Consider the following 23651-nt stretch of genomic DNA (forward strand, 5'->3'; position numbering starts at 1 on the left):
AAAAAAAAACCCAAAGAAATTAGCTTTATTTGCAGGTTTAGGGCTACACCAGGAAGCCTAGTACTACATTACAAAATCGTGTTACACCAAAGTGGTATAACTCTTCTGAGGTCCTTGCTTCTAAAGTGTACACGAAGTGGATGGAATGCTGAAGTTTTGCCATTTTAAGTAATAATCTCTATTGTAAGCAAGAGAAATTTTATGCACAACTGTGTCGTATAAAACAAAATATAATATTAGTAACTGTTGAGAGTTCTAGTGAGTGCTGGCATCCCACAGAGAAGCATGCTTCATCTTTGAATGCTTTTATCTTTATTTTCTGATCAGCTTGAAAGCAATCCATGAATTTTCAAATAGGAAACAGTAAATTTGTCAAATGCTCAATATCACATGAACCATTAGCACACAAACTAATTCTGGAGATCCTGTTGTACATTTCAACCAGTCTCTACATATCACTGATACAGAGTCTTTCCCAAATTTTAATTCCCAAATTATAAGGAAGAAAGCATACACTTCTTTATCAACATTTACAAATATGTGGAAAAAAAAAAATGGAAACATAAATTTATTGTCTTCAGTTAACAGCAAAGGAGCATCTGCTTAGGTGAAAAGCTATTTTTCATGCTTTACTCCTCATGCCCCATACCAACGTACATTTTTATGTACATGTGTTCAGTTTGCCAAAGCTGAATTTAAAAATAAAATAAAACCAAAAGCACACACACAAAAACAAACCCATACAACCACATGCTGTTTCTACCTCAACTAGTATGTAAAATCCAGAGGATATATATTACCCGTAGCAGAAAAGTGAGCTTGGAATCCCGATAACAAATGTGTCTCTGTTTTCCATTACCCACATCAACAAGTGCTGTGATAACTTGGCCCAGGCAACTTAGTGATCGATTTATGTTACCTGCTTCCTAGAATAGAAAATAGAAGTGAGCAGATCTGGTGGATGGGACAGGGCAATGCAACTGAAAGGAAAAAGATGCCACAGATAGTACAGAACTCACCTTCAATCTCAGCCCTTCTGTATGGGTGTCTTTTTGTCTCTCAGACCCTGCCAAGTCTACCAGGTTGAGAAGGGAAGAACGAATGTTAACAATATCATTGTTTTTCTCCATGGATTCCACTGTGATCGTGAAAACTGCATGCGACCTTGAAGATTCTCTGTTCATTGAGGTTGATGCCACACGACGGTTTCTCCAGCCCATAGTTAATACCTAATTAATAAACATGAAAAAGACATTAAACAAGTATTTCAGACAGGACCCGGTATTTACTTGAAAGTGAGATAAACAATATTAAGTACACTTCAGTGCAAGAGCTTTCAAAAATCCCAAGGACAAGCACATTCCAGTATTTTATATATTACATTCAAAAATATCTACATAATATATACAAGAAATAGACATTCTACAAAAAATGAGGGGGAGGAATAGTATACAAATAGATAGTCAAGCTTCATAAAAAACTAATTACAATTTTAATTTCTTTCCTCCTAGAGTGCCGTTGCCTTTTCAGAGTAGAACATATCTAATACATGCACATGTTAGCAGTACACAAGGAAAAGAATATTTGAAGTTGAAAAAGTACTGTGCACTTCACTCTTGGAGGAACCAACTTGACAATTTCTGAAACATACATGCTGCTTAATTAGGGCAGGATGTAATTTTCTGTTGCTATTTCAAAGATGTGAAGAGTATTATGGAGAGATTACGGTGATTGCAATTCGTATATTCCATATATTTTAGAACTATATGATTTCTTACATGTGTGAGATAGTCAAGAAATGCTATCTAGTCATAGACTTTTACCAGTGCTTTGGAAAGAGAGGTTGGGAGAGAGGACTTCATAGACACCACACAAAAAACCAAGTGCTTAAATTAGAGAAATATTTACCAAATAGGCCATTAATCAAGACTAAAAGTTCAAGCATTGAAAAGTGGCAAAAATACCTGGTATGCTTCAGCAGCAGATGACAACACCTGTTCAACAGCACCATCAACAAAGACCCCCTTCTTGATGTGCTCTCTAAGAAAGAGTCCAGCTGAAGCAGAGTCTAGCAAGTCAAATATCTGCTCATTGTAGATTTCAATAAAAGAGCATTTGCAGAGAAAACTCTTTCCACTGCCAGCCTTCAAAACACAAAAATTTACACTATAAGTGCACTAGGTTTTATTAAGCTTTTCATTGTATGACAGTGATTTTATTTTTATATATATATATAAAGCTGTAAGCTTGCTTATGTATATTCAGCATGTTATGCATTTCTGACATCCCTTGATACTCAGATGACAACCATCATCCAGAAACCTAGATGCATTTTTAGACTCAAAGCAAGCATGCATGTGTCTGAAGAACTAGACACAATTGCTTCTGATTAATAGATTTTAAGCAAGTCAGCCATTATCTCAGAAACTTCACTTCTACACACCAGATTACAAAACAGCCTTAGCTAAATTTTGATGTGAGACATACTTCATTAGTAAGCATAAAATAAATGTACCTTTTCTTTCTCACGTTCAATTAGAAAAAATAAGTATTCAAAGCTCCGTGGAATTACACCTCTCAGACTGTGAGTGAAATTATCAGAATCAGATGGTCCTAAAGAGATTTTTAAATAAAAAGTTTTAATTAGTTAGTATTACTCAAGTGAAATGGTTGGGTTTTTTTTCCAAGGTGCCATTATAAAGGAATTCAGTAAGTTTTAATCAGTTTATGGCAAAACCTCAGAACTGCAACAAAATCAACTTCCATGATCTGAGACAATATTCCACAATCAGGTTTAAACAAAATCAAAGTGATCCCTGTGAAAGGTCATTTTCTGTCTTTAGGGTTACCTAAGTCTAAAATAGTATAAAACATGAACTTCCATGTCAAATAGTACAGATGAGGCCTTAAGCCTGACTTGAATAATTAGACAGACAGTGGTTCTAGCCCCATGTTCAGTTAATTTCTATGTAGTCCTCTTAAACAGATCAGCCATACAATTTTGGTTGTTTCAGTAACTTTCTAACATCAAGTGAAATATTAATGCATTTAAAATTACCACTGCATGATGAACAAAATACAGTAGGTTTCATATACTGAGGGATCTTAACTCCTAGTTGGGTATGAACCAATTATTTTGAAAGCCTTACTATAATTTTAATACGAAAGAATGCTACATATTAAAATATTTTTTCTATTTTTTCACATGTAGGATACACCAGCCAAACAGGGCAAACAGCAGAACTACTCATTTTCTGAGACATCTTATTCAAAATTTTTGATACCACTGAAAAGTTTTTCTCCTGTCAAAAACAAAATTATACAACCCCAAAAAGATGGAGGAGAGTACCTGTACTTTGCTATCTATCTTGATACAAAGAGTAACTGCACTGAGCTCCACACCATTTATTGGATACAAGGAAAAAGTCTTCAACGGTGAGGGTGGTGAGGCACTGAAACAGGCTGCCTCAAGATGTGGTTGATGCCCCATCCCTGGAGACATAGAGGGTGAGGCTGGATCAGGCCCTGGACAATCTGATGTAGCTGTGGATGTCCCTGTTCACTGCAGGGGAGTTGGACTAGATGGCCTTTAAAGGATACTTCCAACCATAAGGATTCTAAGATCCTTTAAACCTTAAAGCTACTTACAAAAAGAGAAAAATCTCAATCATCCCCAGCATTTGAGCCAAGGAGACATTTCAACTCCAGCAAAAAAACCTTAAGAAACTACTTACTCACATCTTCTATACAGAATTCTACATGAAGATCAATGTAAGATAAAGCTGTCTTAATGCACTTACCCATCATAGTAAAAGTTTTTCCTGATCCAGTCTGGCCACTAAAAAAAAACAAAAAGTAGTAGTAAGACAACAAAGCATTATCCCAGCTCTGATTTTTAAATTAATCTATATCTTTTAAAGAAAACTGACCGTTTCAAATGTAAGAAATAGAAGATTAAAAAAAAACAATGGAGGGAAGCTGAGAATATATGAAAATAAAAGAGTGAATTTGACCATGTTAGATAAATTACTTTTTCACAGCCCTCTTTGCTTCCCCCACCTCCCTTTTCTTTTGCGTTTCTGTTGGAAAGGGAATACTAGAAATCAGCATTCAAATAAAGGCTTTCAAATAGACACATAAAATCCCAGAAGACTGCTCCAAAAAAATTAGTTTAATGTCACTCAGTAGCATACATAAACTAACAATTAAAATCCTTTCAAGTTAGATATATCCTCTTATTATCCTTAGTTATTAATAATGCTAGAGAAGTTTCAGAGCAATTTCACTTGATTTTTCCATATTTATAAATAGTAACAAAGTAGAGATCAGTTTTGCAAAAGCTGTTCCAGACTAAAAATAAACAAAGAGTAACACTTCCATAAGATCAGCCCTCCAAGTTAGTATTTTTAACAAAAGTGCCCACTCAGTTTTCAAAGTGAGAAAATATTTTCAGTTAATATGGTGATATTAATGCTACTAATCTTGGATGTAGTTTTCCTCTGAAAACACTTTGAAAGCTGAAACAAGAAATATACTTCAATAGTGCAAGAACATTTTCTACATTGTTCTGAATTAAGGAAGCATTTTCAAAGCTTAGCGTAACATTAAGTAGACTCAGTAAATTAAAACCACTATTAGTCATTAACAAACTCTCCTCAAATAGTGTAATTTCTATGAAACACCATTAAATGACTTACTATGCAAAGATGGTTCCATTGTAGCCATTCATACATGATTCAACAATACTTTTGGCCACACTTGAGAACACTGACTCCTGGGGACAAAGGAAAGAGAAGACACTTGGCTCCAGTAGTTTAAGTCTCTCTTCTATCAGCCTTTTCTGTGTGATAACTATATAACGTATAAAATAATTGCATTATTTGGGGTCAGACAGATTATCATGACCCTTGGAGATCTCTCACAGCATAAAAGTCATAAAACATGGTGAGCCTTTGTGATGTAGAAAATTCTCTGTGAAAAAATTGAGTAAAATTCACTACAATATGGTTTCAAAATTTTTATTATGTGCAGTATTAATTGTAGTCCAATGTTCATTATAATTATTATGTGGTTTATAGCAAAATTGAACCTATGACGATCAGCAAAACTGGTCAACTTTCCACATTTGCCATGGTACAATGGCATATTGGGCAAATATTGCACAACCACTAGCTTCCATTTTCATGCATTTCCTAGACATGCAAGAAAAGCCTTGCTGCAAATGATAGCTGAGTGTTTCGTTTTCTTTTAGAGATGCTGTATATATTATGGGTTCTTATTATGACATTTATTAAGAACTTCACAGCTTCTGTGCAGAGTTCTGCATGAAGATGGATGACAGGATGCTGTCAAGAGCAGTTCATTTCTTCATGTAAAAGACAGATGACACTTGAAGGATGACGCTGCTCCTTTATTAGAATACACTTCAAGTCAGCACTATTAAAAAGACCTCACTCTTACTCCTTATAAAACCAATGCTTTATGAAACTAAGAAATTAATCACCATTTGTAAGGATATTGCAGAAACAACTCAGATTACTTTTAGGTTTTCCCATTAAGATTATATTGTAGGAAGGAAAGACTTCCTTAAGAGCTTGGAAAAGGAAGTGTGGTGCATTTGATGTCAAATGAAAATGATGTTCAGAACTTCAAGAATGCAATACTGCAAAGATTAAATTGGAGCATTTTCCTTCTGGTATTACCTTTTCCAAGGTCATGAGAATATTAAGACTAAGCAGTGAAAATTTCTGAACAATATATCTGTTTAAAAGCAGATATAAAAGAAGGAAATATAACTGTAATAAGGTCATAAACTTCTAACATACAAATCACATTGGCTATTGGCTACCATCCATTTTTGTGTGATTATCTCAACAGGGCATTATTTTCTGTTCATGCTATTACTGTTATGTTTACAAACAGAAGCTTTAATTCTAGTGCAAGCTTCGATTAAACAATTAGTGGTGCTTAAAAATACATAAAAATTATTAAAAGGTGGAATTTAGGGCAGTATCTATGAACTACAACCATATATTACTAAATGGAGCACAGCAAAAAATAAGACCCCAAAAAAGATGACCAAAGGAATGACGTCTTTAGAAAGGCTTAACGCAGCAGTTGCCAAAATCTGGGGAAAACCTGCACTACCGCTACAAAATTCTGTAAGTTACTCAGTTATTACCTGTGTTGTTTCCATATTTGCAACATAATCAAAAGTGAAGATCTTCGGCTCAGGTTTTGAATGCAGACGGATGGTGTTTGATGAAAGAACAGATAAACACAAGCCTTGATCTCCATCAGTTAATGCAGTTCCCTCTGAAGGGGGACGTACTCTTACGTAAACCTTGATAGCATCCCCTTCAACACTAAATGAATATTTATGCATTAGATTTCTTTGAAATACATCTATCAGCTGTTTGTTAAAATTACATTGCAAAAATCAGATTAAGCACATGAAATCATACAAACATTTCCTCAAATTACAGACGTTGTAGCTGTACACATGAATTCATTATAAGACACAGTATTAAAGCTTACAATGTGGCAGATTAAAAAAGAACAAAAAGCTGGTGGAATTTGTTGTTTCTGCATGTAAATACAGTTCTAAAAGAACATTTCACATTGAATTTGAAGTACAAAGAGAGGGGAGGAAGAGAGACCAGACAGGCCACTGCAGTTATAATGGGGCTTCAGTAATTTCTAAGGCTGTAGGTTTCAAGCATCCTCTTTATTACAGGAACTTAGAGAAAGATTTAACAAATGGAACACACAATGCTATGTTACAGCAAGAAATCTTGCATTTTCTTCACTTTTCATAGGAAGGGAAAAAATAATCAATTCTCAGTCGATGAATCTGATCAAGGACAGCAGCTCCTAAAATTAAAAGCTCCCTGACTAATTTCACTACATACAGCGGACACAACAGTTTGTTCTTTGTTGAACAGTTTGTTCAAAACTCAGCTTGAATCCTCTAAAGTAATACCTCCTATTTTGTTATTTTGGCACATGACATCCAATGCAGATGTTGGCAGTATGGCAGAGGCTGAACCTTCCCACCAATATCCTGTTGCATTTTGTTGCTGTGTGACAGAAGGACACGGAGGCGCAGTCTGACAGAATGGCATCTGACACAGGAGTGCAGATGAAGTGAAAGGGTGTCAATAAATTCCTCCATGCGGAAGAAATTGCCCCTGTTGACATTCAGTGAGGCAGTGCGTGGTGTGGTTCAGCAGTGGCAACAGTGGGTCACCACCACAGCTGCAGACCTTTATGAGTGCAGTACACAGGCTCATTTGTTGCTGGTGAGAATACTTAACTAACGATAGTGTCTGTGTTGAAAACTAGCATTTTGTAGCTGAGAATTTACTCTGTCAAACAGTTATTGTACTCTTCGTACACGTTGCGGTTTCCATGGAAATAAGAGGCATTACTTTCGGAGCAACCTACATAACTGTGTACGAATTATATTAATGTTTTATGACATTCTAGTATAAATATCAATAATAATACTTATACCAATTGAATTCTTAAAGAATTTAATTCCTCCATGAAGTGACAGCAAGCTTGTATTTACTTTATTCTTTCACATCAATCAGCTATAGCAAGATAGCATTATAATTGGCGTTGGCTTTTACTTTTGGCAATACAAGAGAAAGGAAAAGAACAATTTTAGAAGTAGACTTCATGAGTGAAATGTAAGATGGGGGAGCAACAAGGAAAAAGCTAAAAGGGGAAGAAGCAGCAGCTGAGAAAGGGAAGACCTGAGACATCTCACTAACTTGCCAAATATTGTCAGTATGTAATATTTTGAGTTGGGGCAATCGTGTATATTTGGGGGGCTTTGTGTGCCTTTCTTTTAGCTTGGGACTCCCTCATAGAAGCCAGCCAGACACCCAAGAAGTATGACAACATTCTAAGAGAAATCCGATGCCTCAGAACAGCGCTTTGATGAAGAGATTTTATTTTTAAATCACAAAGGAAGTTGAGAGAGATAGGCAGTCCTGTGTTGGAAAAACACTGGGTGAAAAACTTAACATTATTTTGTACAGTTACACTATTTGCACTTTTTCCTACAGCATTATTGCATACAGGAAGCGGCCAATAATACTTTACCTAGGTGAGTTCAGCAAAGGCACTGCAGAATCACGTAAATCTACAAAAAGATGAAAAAAATACACAGAAGATAGTCAAGATATAACTAATGTTTAAGAACAACAGTCCAGTCCCATCCCGACCCACCGCCACCCACCGCAGCCCGCTCAATGCGGCGGCCCCACTCCCCACAGAGTCCCCGCGTAGTAACAACAGTACTAAGATACTCCCCTGCCCCTCTCAGCAGCGCACCCCGATCACGCCCTCGTCCCCTCACCTCTTGTGCCGGGAGCCATAATCCGCGCCGGCCCTACGGCCCCCCACCTGCCCACAGTTCCTTCAAAATGGCGGCGTGTTTGAATTTGGCGCTAAGAGCCGAAAGCGGCGCAACCCCGCCCCACCATGAGGCCGAGAAGGGCGCGGCCATTTCATTGCACGACTCCTGCCCCTACTCTGGCTTCTCTCCTCTTATTGGCTGGAAGCATGTCTGCCCTCGTCACGCGATGGGGATATGGGCAGCAGGGCGGAAGTAGGAAGCGTGCTGGCTGTCCCGCTCGGGCTGCCGTCCTCCGCCACCGGAAGCGGGCGGCTGGCCGCTTGTGGCCGGGCCGGGGGCAGCGGCCATGAGCAAAAGGAACCAGGTCTCCTACGTGCGGCCGGCCGAGCCCGCTTTCCTCAGCCGTTTTAAGCGGCAGGTCGGGTATCGGGAGGGGCCCACGGTGGAAACCAAGGTAACAGTCTTCCTGAGGAGAGGTGCTCCCTCCTTGCTTGGCAGCGTGTCCTTCCTCGGCCCCGTGCATCGCTGCCCTGCTTCCCTTCCCCTCGGTGGGGGTAGGAAGGGGACGGAGCCCGCTGGGAGGCGGGGGATGAGCCTGGAGGGGCTGGGGTGTTGGTGGCTACCCGCTTATTATAAGCTGGGGCTGTCTTGGGGACTCGTTCTTCTGGCGAAGATGAAAATAAATTAAAAAAAATGCCGGCCCCTCTCATTTTCATTTAGTAATTGTAGCCCTAGTGCCCCATCTCAGAGCAGTTGGTTTCACCTCTCGGCATCCCCAGGGGGATGGAGAAATGCCCCAAGTTTAACTGTTCTAATAGGATCTGGGCTAGAGGAAAGAAATGTTTTAAGAGTGTAATAAAAATGGTGTATGTAAAGGGTTAAAATGGTCTTAATGCCTGATCAGCTGACACGCTAGAGAAAGGGCCATAGGGCCTTTGTGTGCTTTTTGTTTTCTTCCCATGGGACACTGTCTCCACGATAGAGTTGGTGTTGTCCAAAGAGTTGTAACGAGTCCTATGAGCCCGTTTTAGTTGCTAAGTATGAGCAAATCTTAAAAAAGTAAAAATATGTGTTTGTTGTACTGGGAGTGCATGCCATGGGCTGCAGTAATGCAGATGGTCCTGTCCCTGGAGGTGTTCAAGGCCAGGCTGAATGGGGCCCTGGGCAGCTTTGTCTAGTATAAAATGGGGAGGAGCAAGGGGGTTAGAGACTCATGATCCTTGAGGTCCCTTCCAACCCTGGCCATTCTGTGACTTTTGCTGAAGGATATGACAGTAGATTTGTGTCATTCAGGTAAAGTGCACTGGGAGAGCCTGGGTTGTGGGCTGTGCCATGGCTCTTCACCAACATTGCTGCAGAAGTGAAACCAAAACTACTGCCTGCTGTTGTACCAATTGATCAGAATTGCCTTTGTTTCTTTCCTCTAGAGAGAGCAACTTCCACTTGCAGATAGTGATTCTGAGAATGGCAGTGATAATGAAGATGAGCAGCCTCAAGTGGTAACACTGAAAAAAGGGGACTTGACTGCTGAAGAAGCAATGAAAATTAAACAGCAAATCAAAGAGGCCTTGAAGTCAAGTGAACAAGGTGAATTTCAAACTACTAATTTCTTGCTTCATAGAGCCAAAGCGAGAGATTCATAAAAGGGAGCTTGATGATCCTTGCTTGTTTTCTATCATTTAATATTACCTTTGATTCCCAATCTGAAGTAACGTCCAAGATGTCTGTCTCTATATGTTGAAGTTCTGTTTTTCTTGATAGTGCATCATTCTACTTCTAAAGCACCACCTTAATTTATTATTAATAATAATTGGGGGGTAGGGAAATGGAATGTCATTACCTGCTATATCTTCTTGACGTCACCTGTGATAACTTCTGAACTCATTAATCAGTTAATTAACTCTGTTTGATGGTAGGGTTGAGTATATTAAAGGTAATCTTACGAGTTTGTAAAATAATATGTACCTAGAAGGAGGAAACTCAAGTTAGTGCTTTAGAGAAGAGAATGACAGGTTTGTAAACTCAGTTCCCAAATGACTTAACTGACTGCTCCACATCATTACTTTCTTGAAATCATCCTCAGTATGCATTGTGACTTGCACAACTAGTAGTCAGGGCTCATGGAAAACAGGAGTGCTGTGGTGTGACTTGAGATGTGAAAGAAAGGAGATGAACAGAAGAATATAGGGAGTGACATGAAAGGGAACCAGGATCTTCAAAGCAGGTTTGGAATCTAGAATCAAACTGCAGTAAATCAGACTTTATTATTTCTGCTGTTCTTTATGCATCTTCTACACCATTATGTATTTACGTGAATACAGAAAGATATTTCAACTACCCTTCCAGTTATTTTGCTTTGAAAATTTAGACTATTTCACTGAAAACAAAACCACCCAGATAAAGTTTTGCTTTTACATTGCTTAAAAGTTAGTAAAATAAAAAATCTGGTCCTTGTTTCATTGCTTACCTCTTCTGGAAATAATAAACTATCTAGAACCTGGGGAAAGGGGGACAGCATGTTCAGTAACTGATGCAAGAAAATACATACTATCTACAGCTAGTATGGCAAAGCTTTGTCTTTGTGGGTGGATGATAGACCAGTGAGAAGAGTGAAATGCAGCATTTCAACTAAAAATTAAGGCCTTGTTTCTTGATGGGAAATTGATGATTGCATTGTATTGTTCAATCTCTTTGGAAAATCTGTTTACAGCTTTACATTCTTAATAGAGTGAGCGGAAAACTCTTGCTAATTCTGTTATGACAGTTAATTGGTGTTGCAGTTTGTATAGCTGTTGCATGATTTCTTTTCAAAAGTTGTACTGTCATTCTGGTTCTGCTAGAAATTTCAACCAACCGGAAAGAAATGGCATTCTTTTGGAGTGTTGGTTTTTTTTTTTTCATGTAAGCAAGTTGCTATTCGAGCAGTCACAGTAGGAGGAAAAATGATTTTGTAAAGTTAGGCAAAAAGTACTAGTTGTCCATGAGAATCTATTGAGGTGGAGTCCATGCTGTGAAAGAGAGTTGAAAAGCAGCTGATACACTAAGATGAATGCACAGTGTGAAAACAGAAGTGTATTTGAACAGTCACTGAACTTCTCTGGTGGAAAAAGGCATTTCTAAGACATAAATATAAATCTATGTAGTAAGGATAGTAGTGTTGAGTCCTTGCAGGACTTTAGGACCTCTGCTTTTGCTCCTTCATTCACCAAGAGATAACATGCACTTGAGAGAAAAAATCCGCAGTGGCAGGTAGCAGGACTTTTAAAATGCTGTGCTGTGGGTAGTGCTGCCCTCTGTTCTGCATGATGGTGTTACTATTTGCTCATCTGCCTTTGCAGTTACTTTGAGGTCTTGCTTTTGCTTCTTGTTCTTACGGGAATACCCAGGTTAAATGTGTTTGTATGTATGTGCCTCTGCTGTATAGAGGACTGAGTGTGAAACTGTCAGTGAAGATCTGGTGCTGCGAGTTGCTGAAGGCTTCTTCAAGTCTTTGTCCATCTTCGCCATGTCAGTAGGAAGATTTAAATGTAGAGGTTTCATTTCAGCTTTGCAGTCTGAGGCAGGTATTTAGGCAGCTTGTTGCTTCCAGTTTAATAAAGAGAATTTTGAATAAAGCGTTAGTTTCTCTTCTTTTTTGGTAATTGTCACTTGTATAAATTAGAAGTATAATGAAAGCTTGACATTGCGTGATTCAATTAAATTTCACATTTCTTTTATCTCGGAGTAACAAGTGAAATGAGCGTAACAGATACCGCACCATAATGTATAGCCCCAAATTACTCATCAACGAAATTATGCAAAAAACTGAAAGAGAAGCAGGGAAAGAAATTTCAGAACTGTTAGTTTTTCCTCCCACCATGTTGACATCAATGCCAAAGTGCCTTGGTAGATCATAAGTAATATACTGCTCTCCTCTTTAATATATCTGAGGAATTGTCTTCATTTGAAAGTTCTTGCATTCAGGCTTTGGCTTAGAATATTCTAGGAATTCTTGTTTTTCATTTGTGTCCTTTCTGCTTCATTTTGTTCTACAATCATGTTGACATGGAGTCGTGTGTGTGTGTTAAATCTTAGACACTGGATTCTTCTGGCTTGTGCTTTCTTTAAAAGATGAACAACACTTTTTGCATTAATTTGGCAAAAACAAGAAAGTTGATCAATATCCTAGCTGCACTAAGCTGCCTCCTTAGGCAAAGCACAATTTTTTGGCTTTTGCAAATTCAGTCATAGAGCACATTTTTAGTTAAGACTTAAACTTTGCTGTATGAGGAAAAAAGTTCTTCCATATTGAAATATTTTATCAGTGGAGGGCTAGCTTAGCTTAGAAAGAAGTCCTCTGTTTAACATCAGTCATTTTGTTTAAAATTTTTGTGCAGCATTTTATAAATGGTTACTAGCAGTTCATAGATAAAAATGGCCTTATGCAAAATTAAGTTTGCACAAAAGATGATAATTACTGCAAGATACTTTCTCCCAGCTTTTATTGTACTCTCCAGAATTGATTTTTCTATGGATTTTTTAGTTCACCTTGTCTCTGGGATGCTCTGCAGATGACCAAATTTGGCAGATGTCCTTACTCTTCTAATATTATTCCTGTTGCATTCTACACATTGGGGCTAGGGGAGGCAAAGAGGTTACAGCCAATGCTGTCTTAAGTATCAGACTCCTTTAGTGTACACAACCATTAAATCACATTTAGGGTTCGTGCTGCTCTTCAATGTGTAAACAGGAGGAATCTAAATCAGAGTTTATCTTACAATTCTTAAATAAGGAAAACATTCTCTATGGTTTTATTTTTCTCTCATAAATGTATGAGTCTGAATATCTGAGAAAGGCTGGTCATCTTATCTTTCTGATAACAGTTCCTGTAGTAAAAGCTTCCAAGGGCATGCATAGAGGAGGGTGACTAGAAAGCACTAGAAAGAACACTGGAAATTGTTGACCTGAACTTATAAACATAAAAAGACAAAGAAATTCACTAGGTTGCCATAAATTTTTTCCAATCCTTGTCATTGAATAGATGTGTGTCTTGAAATATTGTTCATACTGTTCCTCCTGTCCTTCCAATTTATAGGCATTTGTTTTCTCCTAAAGCCTAATAAACCTATGTGGACAGAAGCTGACTGCTGAAAAGTTGTGTTGCTAGCTATGCAAAGGAGTACTACATAAAAAATAAACGGAAGAGCAGTATTTCTTTTCAGATACTCACCTCTACTCCTCTTGTAAGATACAAATTGTAATTAATACGAGAAAGGAGAAAGTTTTCTGAATTTGTGGCTTTGTACTTTGATGCCACTGGTGAAGTGGGTTTTCAGCTCCATGTATGAAAATGCCAGCATAAAGTTTGTGACAGACGTAAAAGCAGCAATGACCTAGCATGGTCACAACTGAACTACTAGTGGTGGTTTTCTGCCTCTTTTCTTGTAAGAAGTGGATTTTATTATTTCTCCTGTTGTGCTTTTACACTGTCTTTTACTTTCTGTGTTTCAGTGGATTTATCAGAAATCCTGCTGTCTGTAATACTGTTACAGTCTTTTATCAGGACTCTGTTTTAAGAAACTGCCAACACTGAGTTTGCTTCTTTTAACCTCTTCTTTGCATTGCTTAACACATTTCTATTTCTGAGGGTCATCACTATAAACAAAAAAGACAGCTGACATGTTGTAACAGTCTGGTAAAATCAGAAGGGATGAAGTGAAGTGAATCTGGGAAAGACAGTCCTAACAAGTCAACACAAATTTCTTGAGCTGCTACCTCAGAGTCTTTCAGAATAGTATATTCTGTTCTCCTTCTCACAATTTGCTTAGGTAAGCCTGTGCCTGCTGTGTTTTGTCATCTGATTGATTCTTTGTCAAGTGCTGCTGACACATCACAGCTCTCTGAAGTTGTCCTGGGCTTCCTGCTGAAAGGAACGTCCTTGAGCACATACTGAAATTTTAACACTGTTTTAACAGGCCAAGAGTCAAAATAGAAGCAATTATGTGGAAAAAAATATGTATATATATTTTGAGTCTAAACTTCTTAGCCCAGCTTCTGAGAAAAGCGCTACATGGTGTGGTATGTTTTCAGAATTAGTCACTTTTCTCTCCCAGAATTTATTGTTGGCATTTCACGAACTTATAAATCAAATGTACAGCATGTGAATACTTAGTTTTCCATGCAGATTTCACAGTGAATCAGTTGACAAATAAGCTTATCATCTGCACAGTTTATTTTTGTTGGTTATTGTGAGTGTAATGCTTTTCTAATGTGCCAGTACTGAAATGTTTTCAAAAAACCTAGTTAGCTGTTCTCTGCGTAGTAGTGTTCGTTCACAAACTACTGGAGAAGTATACATAATGTAGGAGTCATTGACAGAATTGATGCTCAGGTTTTTACAATAGGTTTCTTCTTAAAAAGGGTCTTCAGAATGTAAGGGATTTGGTTTTTAACTATTTGCTCTAGTACATGCAGAGAAGAAGAAACAGTTATTTCTTTCCAAGGCATGGCACATTAGAGTAAAAGAAAAGCTCTGTCCCTTACATGTGTTCTTTAAAGAGCTACTATAATTTTGAAACAAGTGCGTTGCCATGGATTTTACAAACAGTAAAGGAGAATTGGAGGATCATATAAAGTTGTCCTCTCCATTTTTGGTAAGTGGATGAGGCTGGATTGTGTGGGAAAAGCTTTACTGCTCACAGTCATTGCAGGTAAAGCTCTGGTTAGTTTCTTACTAGGAACAACAGGAGGAGAACTGTCTTAAGCAGTTGGTTGTCATGGAACAGATCTGTGTGCCTCGAGGGCATTTGTTAATGGAGACTGTGTTAAAAAATGGAGTTGAAAAAAACTACGTATTCATGTTTGTTTTATTCTAGCAGAGGTTTCACTAGTCTTGGTTTTGGGGAAAAGACAATAGTGAAGTTCTGTAAGTTTGTGTGAAGTTGAGTTCTCATTTTATTCCATTCATTATAGATGGTGAACCAGAATCTGCTGATGGAAAAATTATGTTCAGAAAGCCAGCCAAACGTTCATCAGAGAAGGTTTTGGACTTCAATGTAAGTTCAAGTAAGAAGATGAAAAAGAAAACTGACAGAGAAGCAACTACTTCTCAGAGTACAGCCAAGCAAGTGAAAAACAGCAGTCTTCTCTCATTTGATGATGAGGAAAATGATGATTAGGAGCTGTATATGTTTAGTTATCCTTTTTGGGATTAGAATAAGAGTGTGGATTTTCTTAGAAATTTAAACACTATATTTGAATCTTTTACTTTGTTATCACTCATATAGAGAAACATAGCATGAGCAAAACTGAGCTCAGTCTTTTCAGTTCAGATGGAACTGCAGGAATAGTATCTCACATCTTTATTTTTAAAAAAGAGTTTAAACAAATGTGTCAAAGCTATTAGAGATGAGTAGCATCTCAAATAGTTAGCTAAATGAGTAGCAAAATATACCTGTACATATCCAGCTTAAATGCATTTTTAGTCAGTTCATTTTAAAATGTCCTTCATTAGTAGAATTGTTTCCCCTCTATCAGTTGGGCTTAGTTAAGAGTTGTGTACTTTTTTTACTTATTATTGTCTTAACATTCAAAAGAGAGAGACTTCATTGCTATGGAACAGAAATTGATGTCTTTTGCCTTGTATATTAACAGAAGCTTGCACTAAATTTTGCATGTATGGTTTGGCAGATAAGCTCTTTGTGAGCTCTCTTGCAGTAAACGAGCCTTCAGTTTCTAAAATCATGTAGTCTTAGTGCAGTATTCACTGAATGCAGTCCAAGAAGCATCAAATTAATTTGAATTAATTGTGCTGGCAAGATATTAAAAATTGTGATTATATCAACTAGTGTAAAGGAAAGATGCCTAAACCGTTTGAGATCATACCACTTTTACCACACTGATGTGTGAAGGTGGTGTGGTTTTTTGGAAGTACAGTCTAATTAGCTACATATGTATTTGTAATATTTTGGGATATCAGTTTATTCTTTAAAAAAATGCATTTCATCTTTAATCTGTGGAAAAAGTATTTTAATTTTGTTCAAATAGGAAATTGTAAACAGGAAAACTAAGTCAAGAAATACTATGGCTGTGGAAGAAAGTTTTAAAATGTTTCAACTGACCGTGTATGGCACACTGAAAATGACCATTCCTATTTATGTACTATTTATGTAATGGGATGTACCAAAATTAAGTAACTGCTGATGGGATTGGGAAGCACCAGGAGGTAGAAGTAGGACTGATTAGTCTGAAATGTCTTGAATATATATTGTGTTATGTAGCCATATATAAGCAAGACTGAGACTGCTGTGAAATTACAGGGTATGAAGCAACGAAACCGATTCTTGTGCTGCATGACAGGTCATTTGAAGTTATTTGGGCTGTAGAGCTTCATTGAGGAGCAAATTTGAAGTTGCTGTGTGAAACAGCTGTTTTTAGTTTGTTAATTTGGTATTTAACAATAAATTATGTTTTCTGAAAGTGGTCCAAGGATATTTAAATTAAAAATTCAGTGCATAAAGCGGGATTTTTGGAGTCATCCAATAATGAAGTCTTTTATAATTGTTACCTGTCTTCATATATCACAACCTCTTACAGCATAAGATCAGATGCAAGCCTGCCTGCCACTTCACACTTACTGTGAGTTTCCTTGATTTTGAAAATGAATAAGTATGTTGTCCTTCCAGAAGATTAAAATTAGAACTAGATATGGATATTAAGGTATTGATGTGGCTTGGGTCTGATATTACAACTGCCAGAGATGTGCCATGTAACATCCTGAAGATTCCCATGAGGACATTTTGCATTTGTAGGCAATTAATTTGTCTGTATTCAGCATATATAATAAAGAAAAATACAGGAAGAAGAAATAGAGAATCAGAGGTTCCCAGAGATTCATCTTTTCATTAACTTTGTATGTTTTACATCTGTTTGAATCAATTTAAAACACACATACACACATACACACATACACACATACACACATACACACATACACACATACACACATACACACATACACACATACACACATACACACATACACACATACACACATACACACATACACACATAACCATGAGATTGGTATTACAGTATTCTGAAGGAATATTTGGGCACGTTTAAATGACTGAGTAACTATTTTGACTTGCTGAGACCCATGAAGGGATGAGTTAACCAATTAATGCTTACTTAAACATTTCCAGTTCTGGTCATCAGCACAAAACCACACTTGCTTACATCTTTCTTGCAGAGCCCGAAAGCTTTTTGCTTTAGCTGCAAGGCAGTTCAGGAGACGTAGTTATCAAGAGAAAAATGCCTGCCATAGATCAGAGGAATTTACATTTACCTTAAAATCTGAGAGAGCCTCCCAAATGCGGAGCCAATTTGGCACACTCAGAAAGAGATTGAGGTCGTGTTTGAATCCTGTCAGCAATTGCATTTAAACAAAATTTATTAATGAAAGACTTGTTAGATTCAAGTCCAGTGAAAAGAGATTTACTTTAAAATTCTGGGTACAGTACTTTTGCTTAATCATGCTCCTAGCCCTGCAACTTCATGACAGATGTCTGGAATGCAAATAAATTAATTGAGTTTGCTTGGAAATAATATAATGAAAAGCATGTTGTTCTTCAGGCAGCGCAGCAGGGTAAGGAAAGGTGGATACAGAAACACAGGTTTTTTACTTTATTATGACTTTGTAGTACTCGGACCAGGAGACCTTTGTATTTCACTCCCAGTTCACCTAGCAGTAACTAATTGGATATATTTCATTAAGAGGTGTGAGTGATGTATAAAAGCATTTCAGTCGAGTAGTCATGTGAAAATGCCGTGTTTTTATGTGACACATCAAGAAAATTACACACGCCATCAGCACCCCACAGAACCTGTGACTAAAGAGAACAATTACTTGTTCATTTATGAAATAAATGTGAAACTGTCTTAAGCAATCACCTGCCTTAAGCAATGGGCCATGGAAAAAAATAATTGCAAGAACTTTCTAGTAAAGGGGAAGCCAAAGTGAATAGATGGAGCATGGGGCTATCCACTACAGTGGACAAACCTTCGGGCTGCTGCTTCATTTTTCCTTTTTTTCCCCCTCCTTTTTCCCTTATGTAGGGAGTAATCTTTTCTTCCCCTCCCTCATGGAGCTTCATTTCAGCCAAGTGTGAGAGAAGCGCTATGAAGGAGGAAGGTGAAAATAGCTGAGGCTTGTTACCCAGCACTGGAAACTTGGTCGGATGTGGCCTGTTAACTGGTGTGGGAATTGTGTACAGCTTTTCTTCGTATAATCTTTCAGAAGTTTCAGTTCATTAAGACTCAAAACTTACTGATGAACTGCAGCAGCGTAACTGCACAGTAGTGATGGGTGTTTATAGAGGAAGCTTTGTTACACTGCAAAGCTGACAGAGCATCTCGCCTTTCCAGATGACATCCAAGTGCTTATTTCAGAGCAGTGCTGATGTCTGCGATCAAGGACGGAAATCCCTATTTGAAAGGAATAGGATCTTTTGCTAAATGATAGGAATTAAGGTGGATCATCAGGAACGCTCCGTTATTGAGAAAGGAAATTTCAAAGACACAGAGCAGAGTGAGCAACAAAATGCATGTATGGGCAGGTAGTCCCTGAGTTCCTACCGTTGGTTATATCTCTAGCTTGACTCAAAGTTAAAAACAAATCTGTTGGACTGCAAAAGTTCATTTCATTGACCTAAACAGAAAAGGACGAGTAAGAATTCTATTTGATAGTTTCTGTGTCCAGTACTTTTCCAGGAAGTATCACTGGAGGATCAAAGGCTGTGTTTTGCATGCACAGAGTACGAGAAGCCTGTATTTACCTTCAAATTTATAACAAAGCAGGAAGTAGCAATGTCATCATTTCAGCTGATTGTTTCCTTTGTGCTGTAGTGTATTAACTAAGTAATGCTTCACTTGGCTGTGTATAGCCAATTGCATTCTCAAGGACATCAGGCATGCCTGAAGATGAGTCATTACCTTTGGTACAGCACAAGAAGTATGATATGCAATCTCAGCAAGTATTTGTCCATTGAAGTTGGTTAATAACCTATAGCCCTTTCTTGTGGCAAGATGCCACAAATCAATCCTTTGTCCATTTACCTGACAGAAAGACTGGTCTATCAGCTGCCTTGTCAGCATCATCTCATTGTTCCTGCAGTGAAGTGTTAATCTGCAAAGAGATTTTCCATGTCATAGACTTGCTCTTCTGCCCCACTTCCTTGAGACTGTTCCAGAGGCAGCAGTCACAAGGGTAACCGTAAAAAATTGGAGAAGCACTACATGGGTGGCTGCAACCTCCTGTAGACCGACCTCAAGATTTTCAGAACCTATAAAACCTGGGAAGTAGCTTTAACTTCTTCCTGAGGAAAATGGATGGGACCAATAGGAAAAATTATGAGAGAATGAATTTTAATTTTTTTTCCCATTATCACCTTTTCCTCTTATTTTTTGTTGGCGGTAAAGCAACAGCTGGCAAAAGCAGTTTTCCCTCTATCAGGAGATGTAAAATGGCTTTGGTGCCATTCCAGTACATCTGGCAAAGTAATCCTTCCCTCTGGCTCCCGTGGCAGTCCTTAGTGCAAAACCTGATTAGTTAAGGCCATGGGCCAGAGGATGCTCCCTTGTAATAGGCAGAAGTTGTAAGAGGAAGTTATCAAGCCTCCATGGGGTAATGGTGATCATGGCACACTTTTAGTTTTGATATCATAAAAAGAGTTGTCCCTCAGGGACAACGTAGCAACGACAAACTTTAAAAGGGCAGATTATAAAACTACGAGGAAAATGGTTAACAGCAGGCTGAAGGGCAAAGAGAAATACTTAAAAACCGTAGAGATCTGCCTGGAGGCTATTTAAGAACATTGTATTAGAGGCACAGATGGTTTGTATACCTCTGAGCAAAAACACAGCATATGAAGAAGAATGAGGCTCACAGGGTTACGTGGGAGAAAAGCGTGAGTATAGAAAGGTTGAAAACACATCCCTTCAAAATGACAACTGACTGAATGACAGACCAGGAAACGTCAGGAGAGTGGAAAGAGCTGGAAAACGACAGTGCTAAGAAAAAGACTCCCAGTTGCTGCCGACTTTGGATGCCCAGGTTGAAACATTGAAAAGAACGATTCTAATGAAATGCACTGAGCGTTTGCTTTTGAAAACTGGGCTACTCCAGATGAGACTTCTTCAGAAAAAAAAAAAAAAAAAGCAATGATACTCTTAATCTCAGTTTGCTAGCACAGGACAAAGCCTGAGGTCTACAGTTTTAATATGTGAATAGGCCAAGACTAAGAGTAGGGAGCCCATTCAAGCATAGTTTCCCCACACAAGGACTTTTATCTTAACTTGCCTTAGATTCAGTGCCAAAAATGATGTTTTTAATCTGCCACTGAATGTAGAGATGAAAAGAATCAGATACTTCTAAAAAAATCTAAGCATAGTAAAAGCAGAGAGCCTGTCTTTTTTTCTGGTAGAATTTTGGGCTGTGGGACAGGCTACTTGATAAGGTTTCTGCAGCATTTTTACATCAGCGTGCAATTGGACAGTCGCAGCATTTTCTTGTCATGTGTCTGAGAATGGGAACACTCTGATCATAGAGTAGAAGGGGAACATCTCAAGTGTCTTGTAGTTGTCCTTCACAAACCTGATGATGTAGGCAAAAAAGTGTCCTTGTGAAATCAGTGACAGGTGTTTTCTGGTTTAATAATAAGAAAAGGCAAAGGAAGACTATAATAGCTATTATATATAAAAACTTGATGCGGTCAGTCTCCGTGGAACTAGACCCCTGGCATTCAAGCTGTTTCATTCTGCCCTGTTAAATAGAAACAAACAATACAGCTGCCTCAGTCTCCTCTGTTCTCCTCTGACATGCCAACTATCCCTCGAGAAGAGATAAAGCATTGTTCTGATCAGTGCCACAGCAGCAGCAGTTTTATAATTTAAGGACTGCATAAAATTTATGGAGCACTGAACAGAGCTCAAATCAATTTTATGATTATGATTTTCATAAGTTATTCCAGGCAGGCCGTGCTTGTGTAGTAAGCCAGTGATGTCTGAGCTGTTTATCCAATAGACAACAACATTCAGAGCAGGGATTTTCAAAGGCACCTGTGGAGTTTGTGCATTCAACTTTGATGGGGATTGGAAGACTTGCTCCTTTAAGCTAGTGAGTATTCCAGTATTAATTTTTAATCATGCCAAATTACTATAAATATCATAAAAATAAAAAATGGAGGAAGGTGACATTCATCAGCCTCTAGAGCAGAAAGAAAAATACTTGGTTCCTTGTAAAATGTTTCAAGATCGTATAAGATAGAGATGGAACTTTCTTTCTAGACAACAAGCCAAGCTGAAGCTGAGAAGATACAGATCCCATTTCATCCAGACTGTGACTTGTGACTTGGCTCTGTAAATAACTTGTCACGGAGAAGAAAAATGAAGCAATCCTACCCTGGTTATTCTTTCCTCCAGACCCTAGCTGGAATAATGTGTGCACTTCTGTACACTATACTTGAAAAATGAAAGATGTACATCAATTTGAATGCCCAACAGAAAGCAATGGCATTGATCACAAGTGCAGAAAACATGATTTGTGGGGATAGACTGAAAGAACTGGGTTTCTGCATCTTGAGAAAGGAGATGCAGAGGAGGGAGTAAGAACGTGACACAGATATGTAAAACTTGCTGCAAAGAGCAAAGTAATAAACTGTTCTCTGTGTCCACCGGGAATAGAAAAAGAGCTAATGGATTTAAATGGCAGCAAAGGAGATTTAAGGAAGACATTAGGACAGGCTTTCCAGCTGTAACTGGAGTGAAGGACTGAAATGGATTGCCTGGGGAGGTTGTGGGATCTTCATTGCTAGACGTTTTTATGAACAGGTTAGACAAACATCTGTCAGAAATGATTTGGGTATAATTGATCTTGCCTTAGGGCAGAGGGCTGGACTAGATGACCTCGCGAGGTCCCTTCCAGCCCTATTTTTATGGTTCCCTCATTAGGAAGGCTGATGTGATATTCCTAGGACCTTATCATTCCTTTTAAAAGTGAAAACACGCTATCATAATGCCAAGAGTCAGATTCAAACTGACAATATCTGGGGAAATTCAAAGCTTAAGGTTGATATCCTGCACTTAATTACTAACACTTGAATACGATTTTGTTAATTGGACGTGTTGGAATGATAAATACTTGGAGATTGCACCACTGAGTCCTTTATAACCAGGCCGTGATCCTTCTAACAGCATGAGAAGCTGTTTCCTCTAATATACATTAATTTTACATGTTGCAGCTTTGATTTCATCACTCGACTAAGTAGCTAGCATTGTTCTTCAGCATCTAACATGTTCCAGGTGAGGTGACTCTCAATTTGCACATCATCACACATTTGGCCACATGCTATGCTTCTATTCACTCCAAAGCTCGTTCTTCCACTTCCAGTTCTCATGATGCTAATACTGAACTTCATTGTGTGGTTGTGTTTAAATCACTAATACCACTGTTAAAGCATGTTAAAGCATTTCTCTCCATTCTCAGACACTCTGTATTTCTCCTGCTGCTTTCTGCTTGCATGTTCTTTTATTCCTGTTGATAACTTTCATTTTCATCTGTCTTTTGCTGCTTACCCTTCAAGCTGTGCTTGTGTTACGTACTGCACTTTACAGTTTAGCAATTGGACGGCATCCAAATACTACCGAAAGCTACTTCTTTTAATATCAGGCAGAGCAGCTTGAATTTTCTTCATCAGAGTGCTGTGAAAGACACGCTGGTATGTTTTCTGGGCAAATGTAGAAAAAAAAAAAAAGTTTAACAAAAGATGAATGGTGTGAGGCAAGATGAAATGTCTGCATTCCCAGAATTTTCTGGTTTCCCTGATTTCAGGTTTTGTTCCTGACCCAGCTGCTGTTTTATGTAACTCAGGGCAGCTATGCTGGTTTAGAGCAGCCAAAAATTTGGCAATGTCACATTTGTGATCAGTGGTAATATTGTTTCTGAACATCTCATTTTCCTGCACTGGCAATTCACCATGCGCTATATCAGCAGAATAAAACTTTTTTTCCTACTACTTCTGTGTCCAACTTACCTACTTCGAAATGGTGTAAAGTTTTCTGGATTGTGAGAGTCCCAATCCATCTTTCTTTGTGCCTCTGGCACTTTGTTCCTCCCTTCTGCAGCTCCTGTGCTCAGGCTGCCACATCACTCAGCAGATCCTGCCTGTAGAGAGGGAAGGTTGCCTGCTCCCTGCACCACTGGAGAAGAACCAGTGAGCGTTTGCCATACCAGCCTGTTTCTTAAATT

At 38.2% G+C, this 23651-nt stretch overlaps 2 protein-coding genes across 2 annotated transcripts in view; one reads left to right on the plus strand and one right to left on the minus strand.

Moving 5' to 3' along the window:
• KIF15 (kinesin family member 15) overlaps nt 1–8522 on the minus strand; it is a 34989-nt gene extending 26467 nt beyond the window's left edge. Inside the window, 9 exon segments of the mRNA XM_019616583.1 lie at nt 801–926; nt 1020–1229; nt 1965–2144; nt 2516–2613; nt 3801–3838; nt 4698–4774; nt 6182–6365; nt 8113–8152; nt 8369–8522. Coding sequence (XP_019472128.1) covers nt 801–926; nt 1020–1229; nt 1965–2144; nt 2516–2613; nt 3801–3838; nt 4698–4774; nt 6182–6365; nt 8113–8152; nt 8369–8387 — 972 coding nt within the window. The 5' untranslated portion in view covers nt 8388–8522.
• A 99-nt stretch (nt 8523–8621) lies between these two features.
• KIAA1143 (KIAA1143 ortholog) lies at nt 8622–17221 on the plus strand. The gene is made up of 3 exons (XM_003207250.4): nt 8622–8822; nt 9796–9955; nt 15320–17221. Exons 1-3 carry the CDS (start codon nt 8715–8717, stop codon nt 15523–15525), a joined length of 474 nt encoding a protein of 157 aa, XP_003207298.1. The 5' UTR covers nt 8622–8714; the 3' UTR covers nt 15526–17221.
• The last annotated feature ends 6430 nt before the right edge of the window (nt 17222–23651 follow it).

Source organism: Meleagris gallopavo, chromosome 6 (assembly GCF_000146605.3).
Source record: "Meleagris gallopavo isolate NT-WF06-2002-E0010 breed Aviagen turkey brand Nicholas breeding stock chromosome 6, Turkey_5.1, whole genome shotgun sequence".
Lineage (NCBI taxonomy): Eukaryota > Metazoa > Chordata > Aves > Galliformes > Phasianidae > Meleagris > Meleagris gallopavo.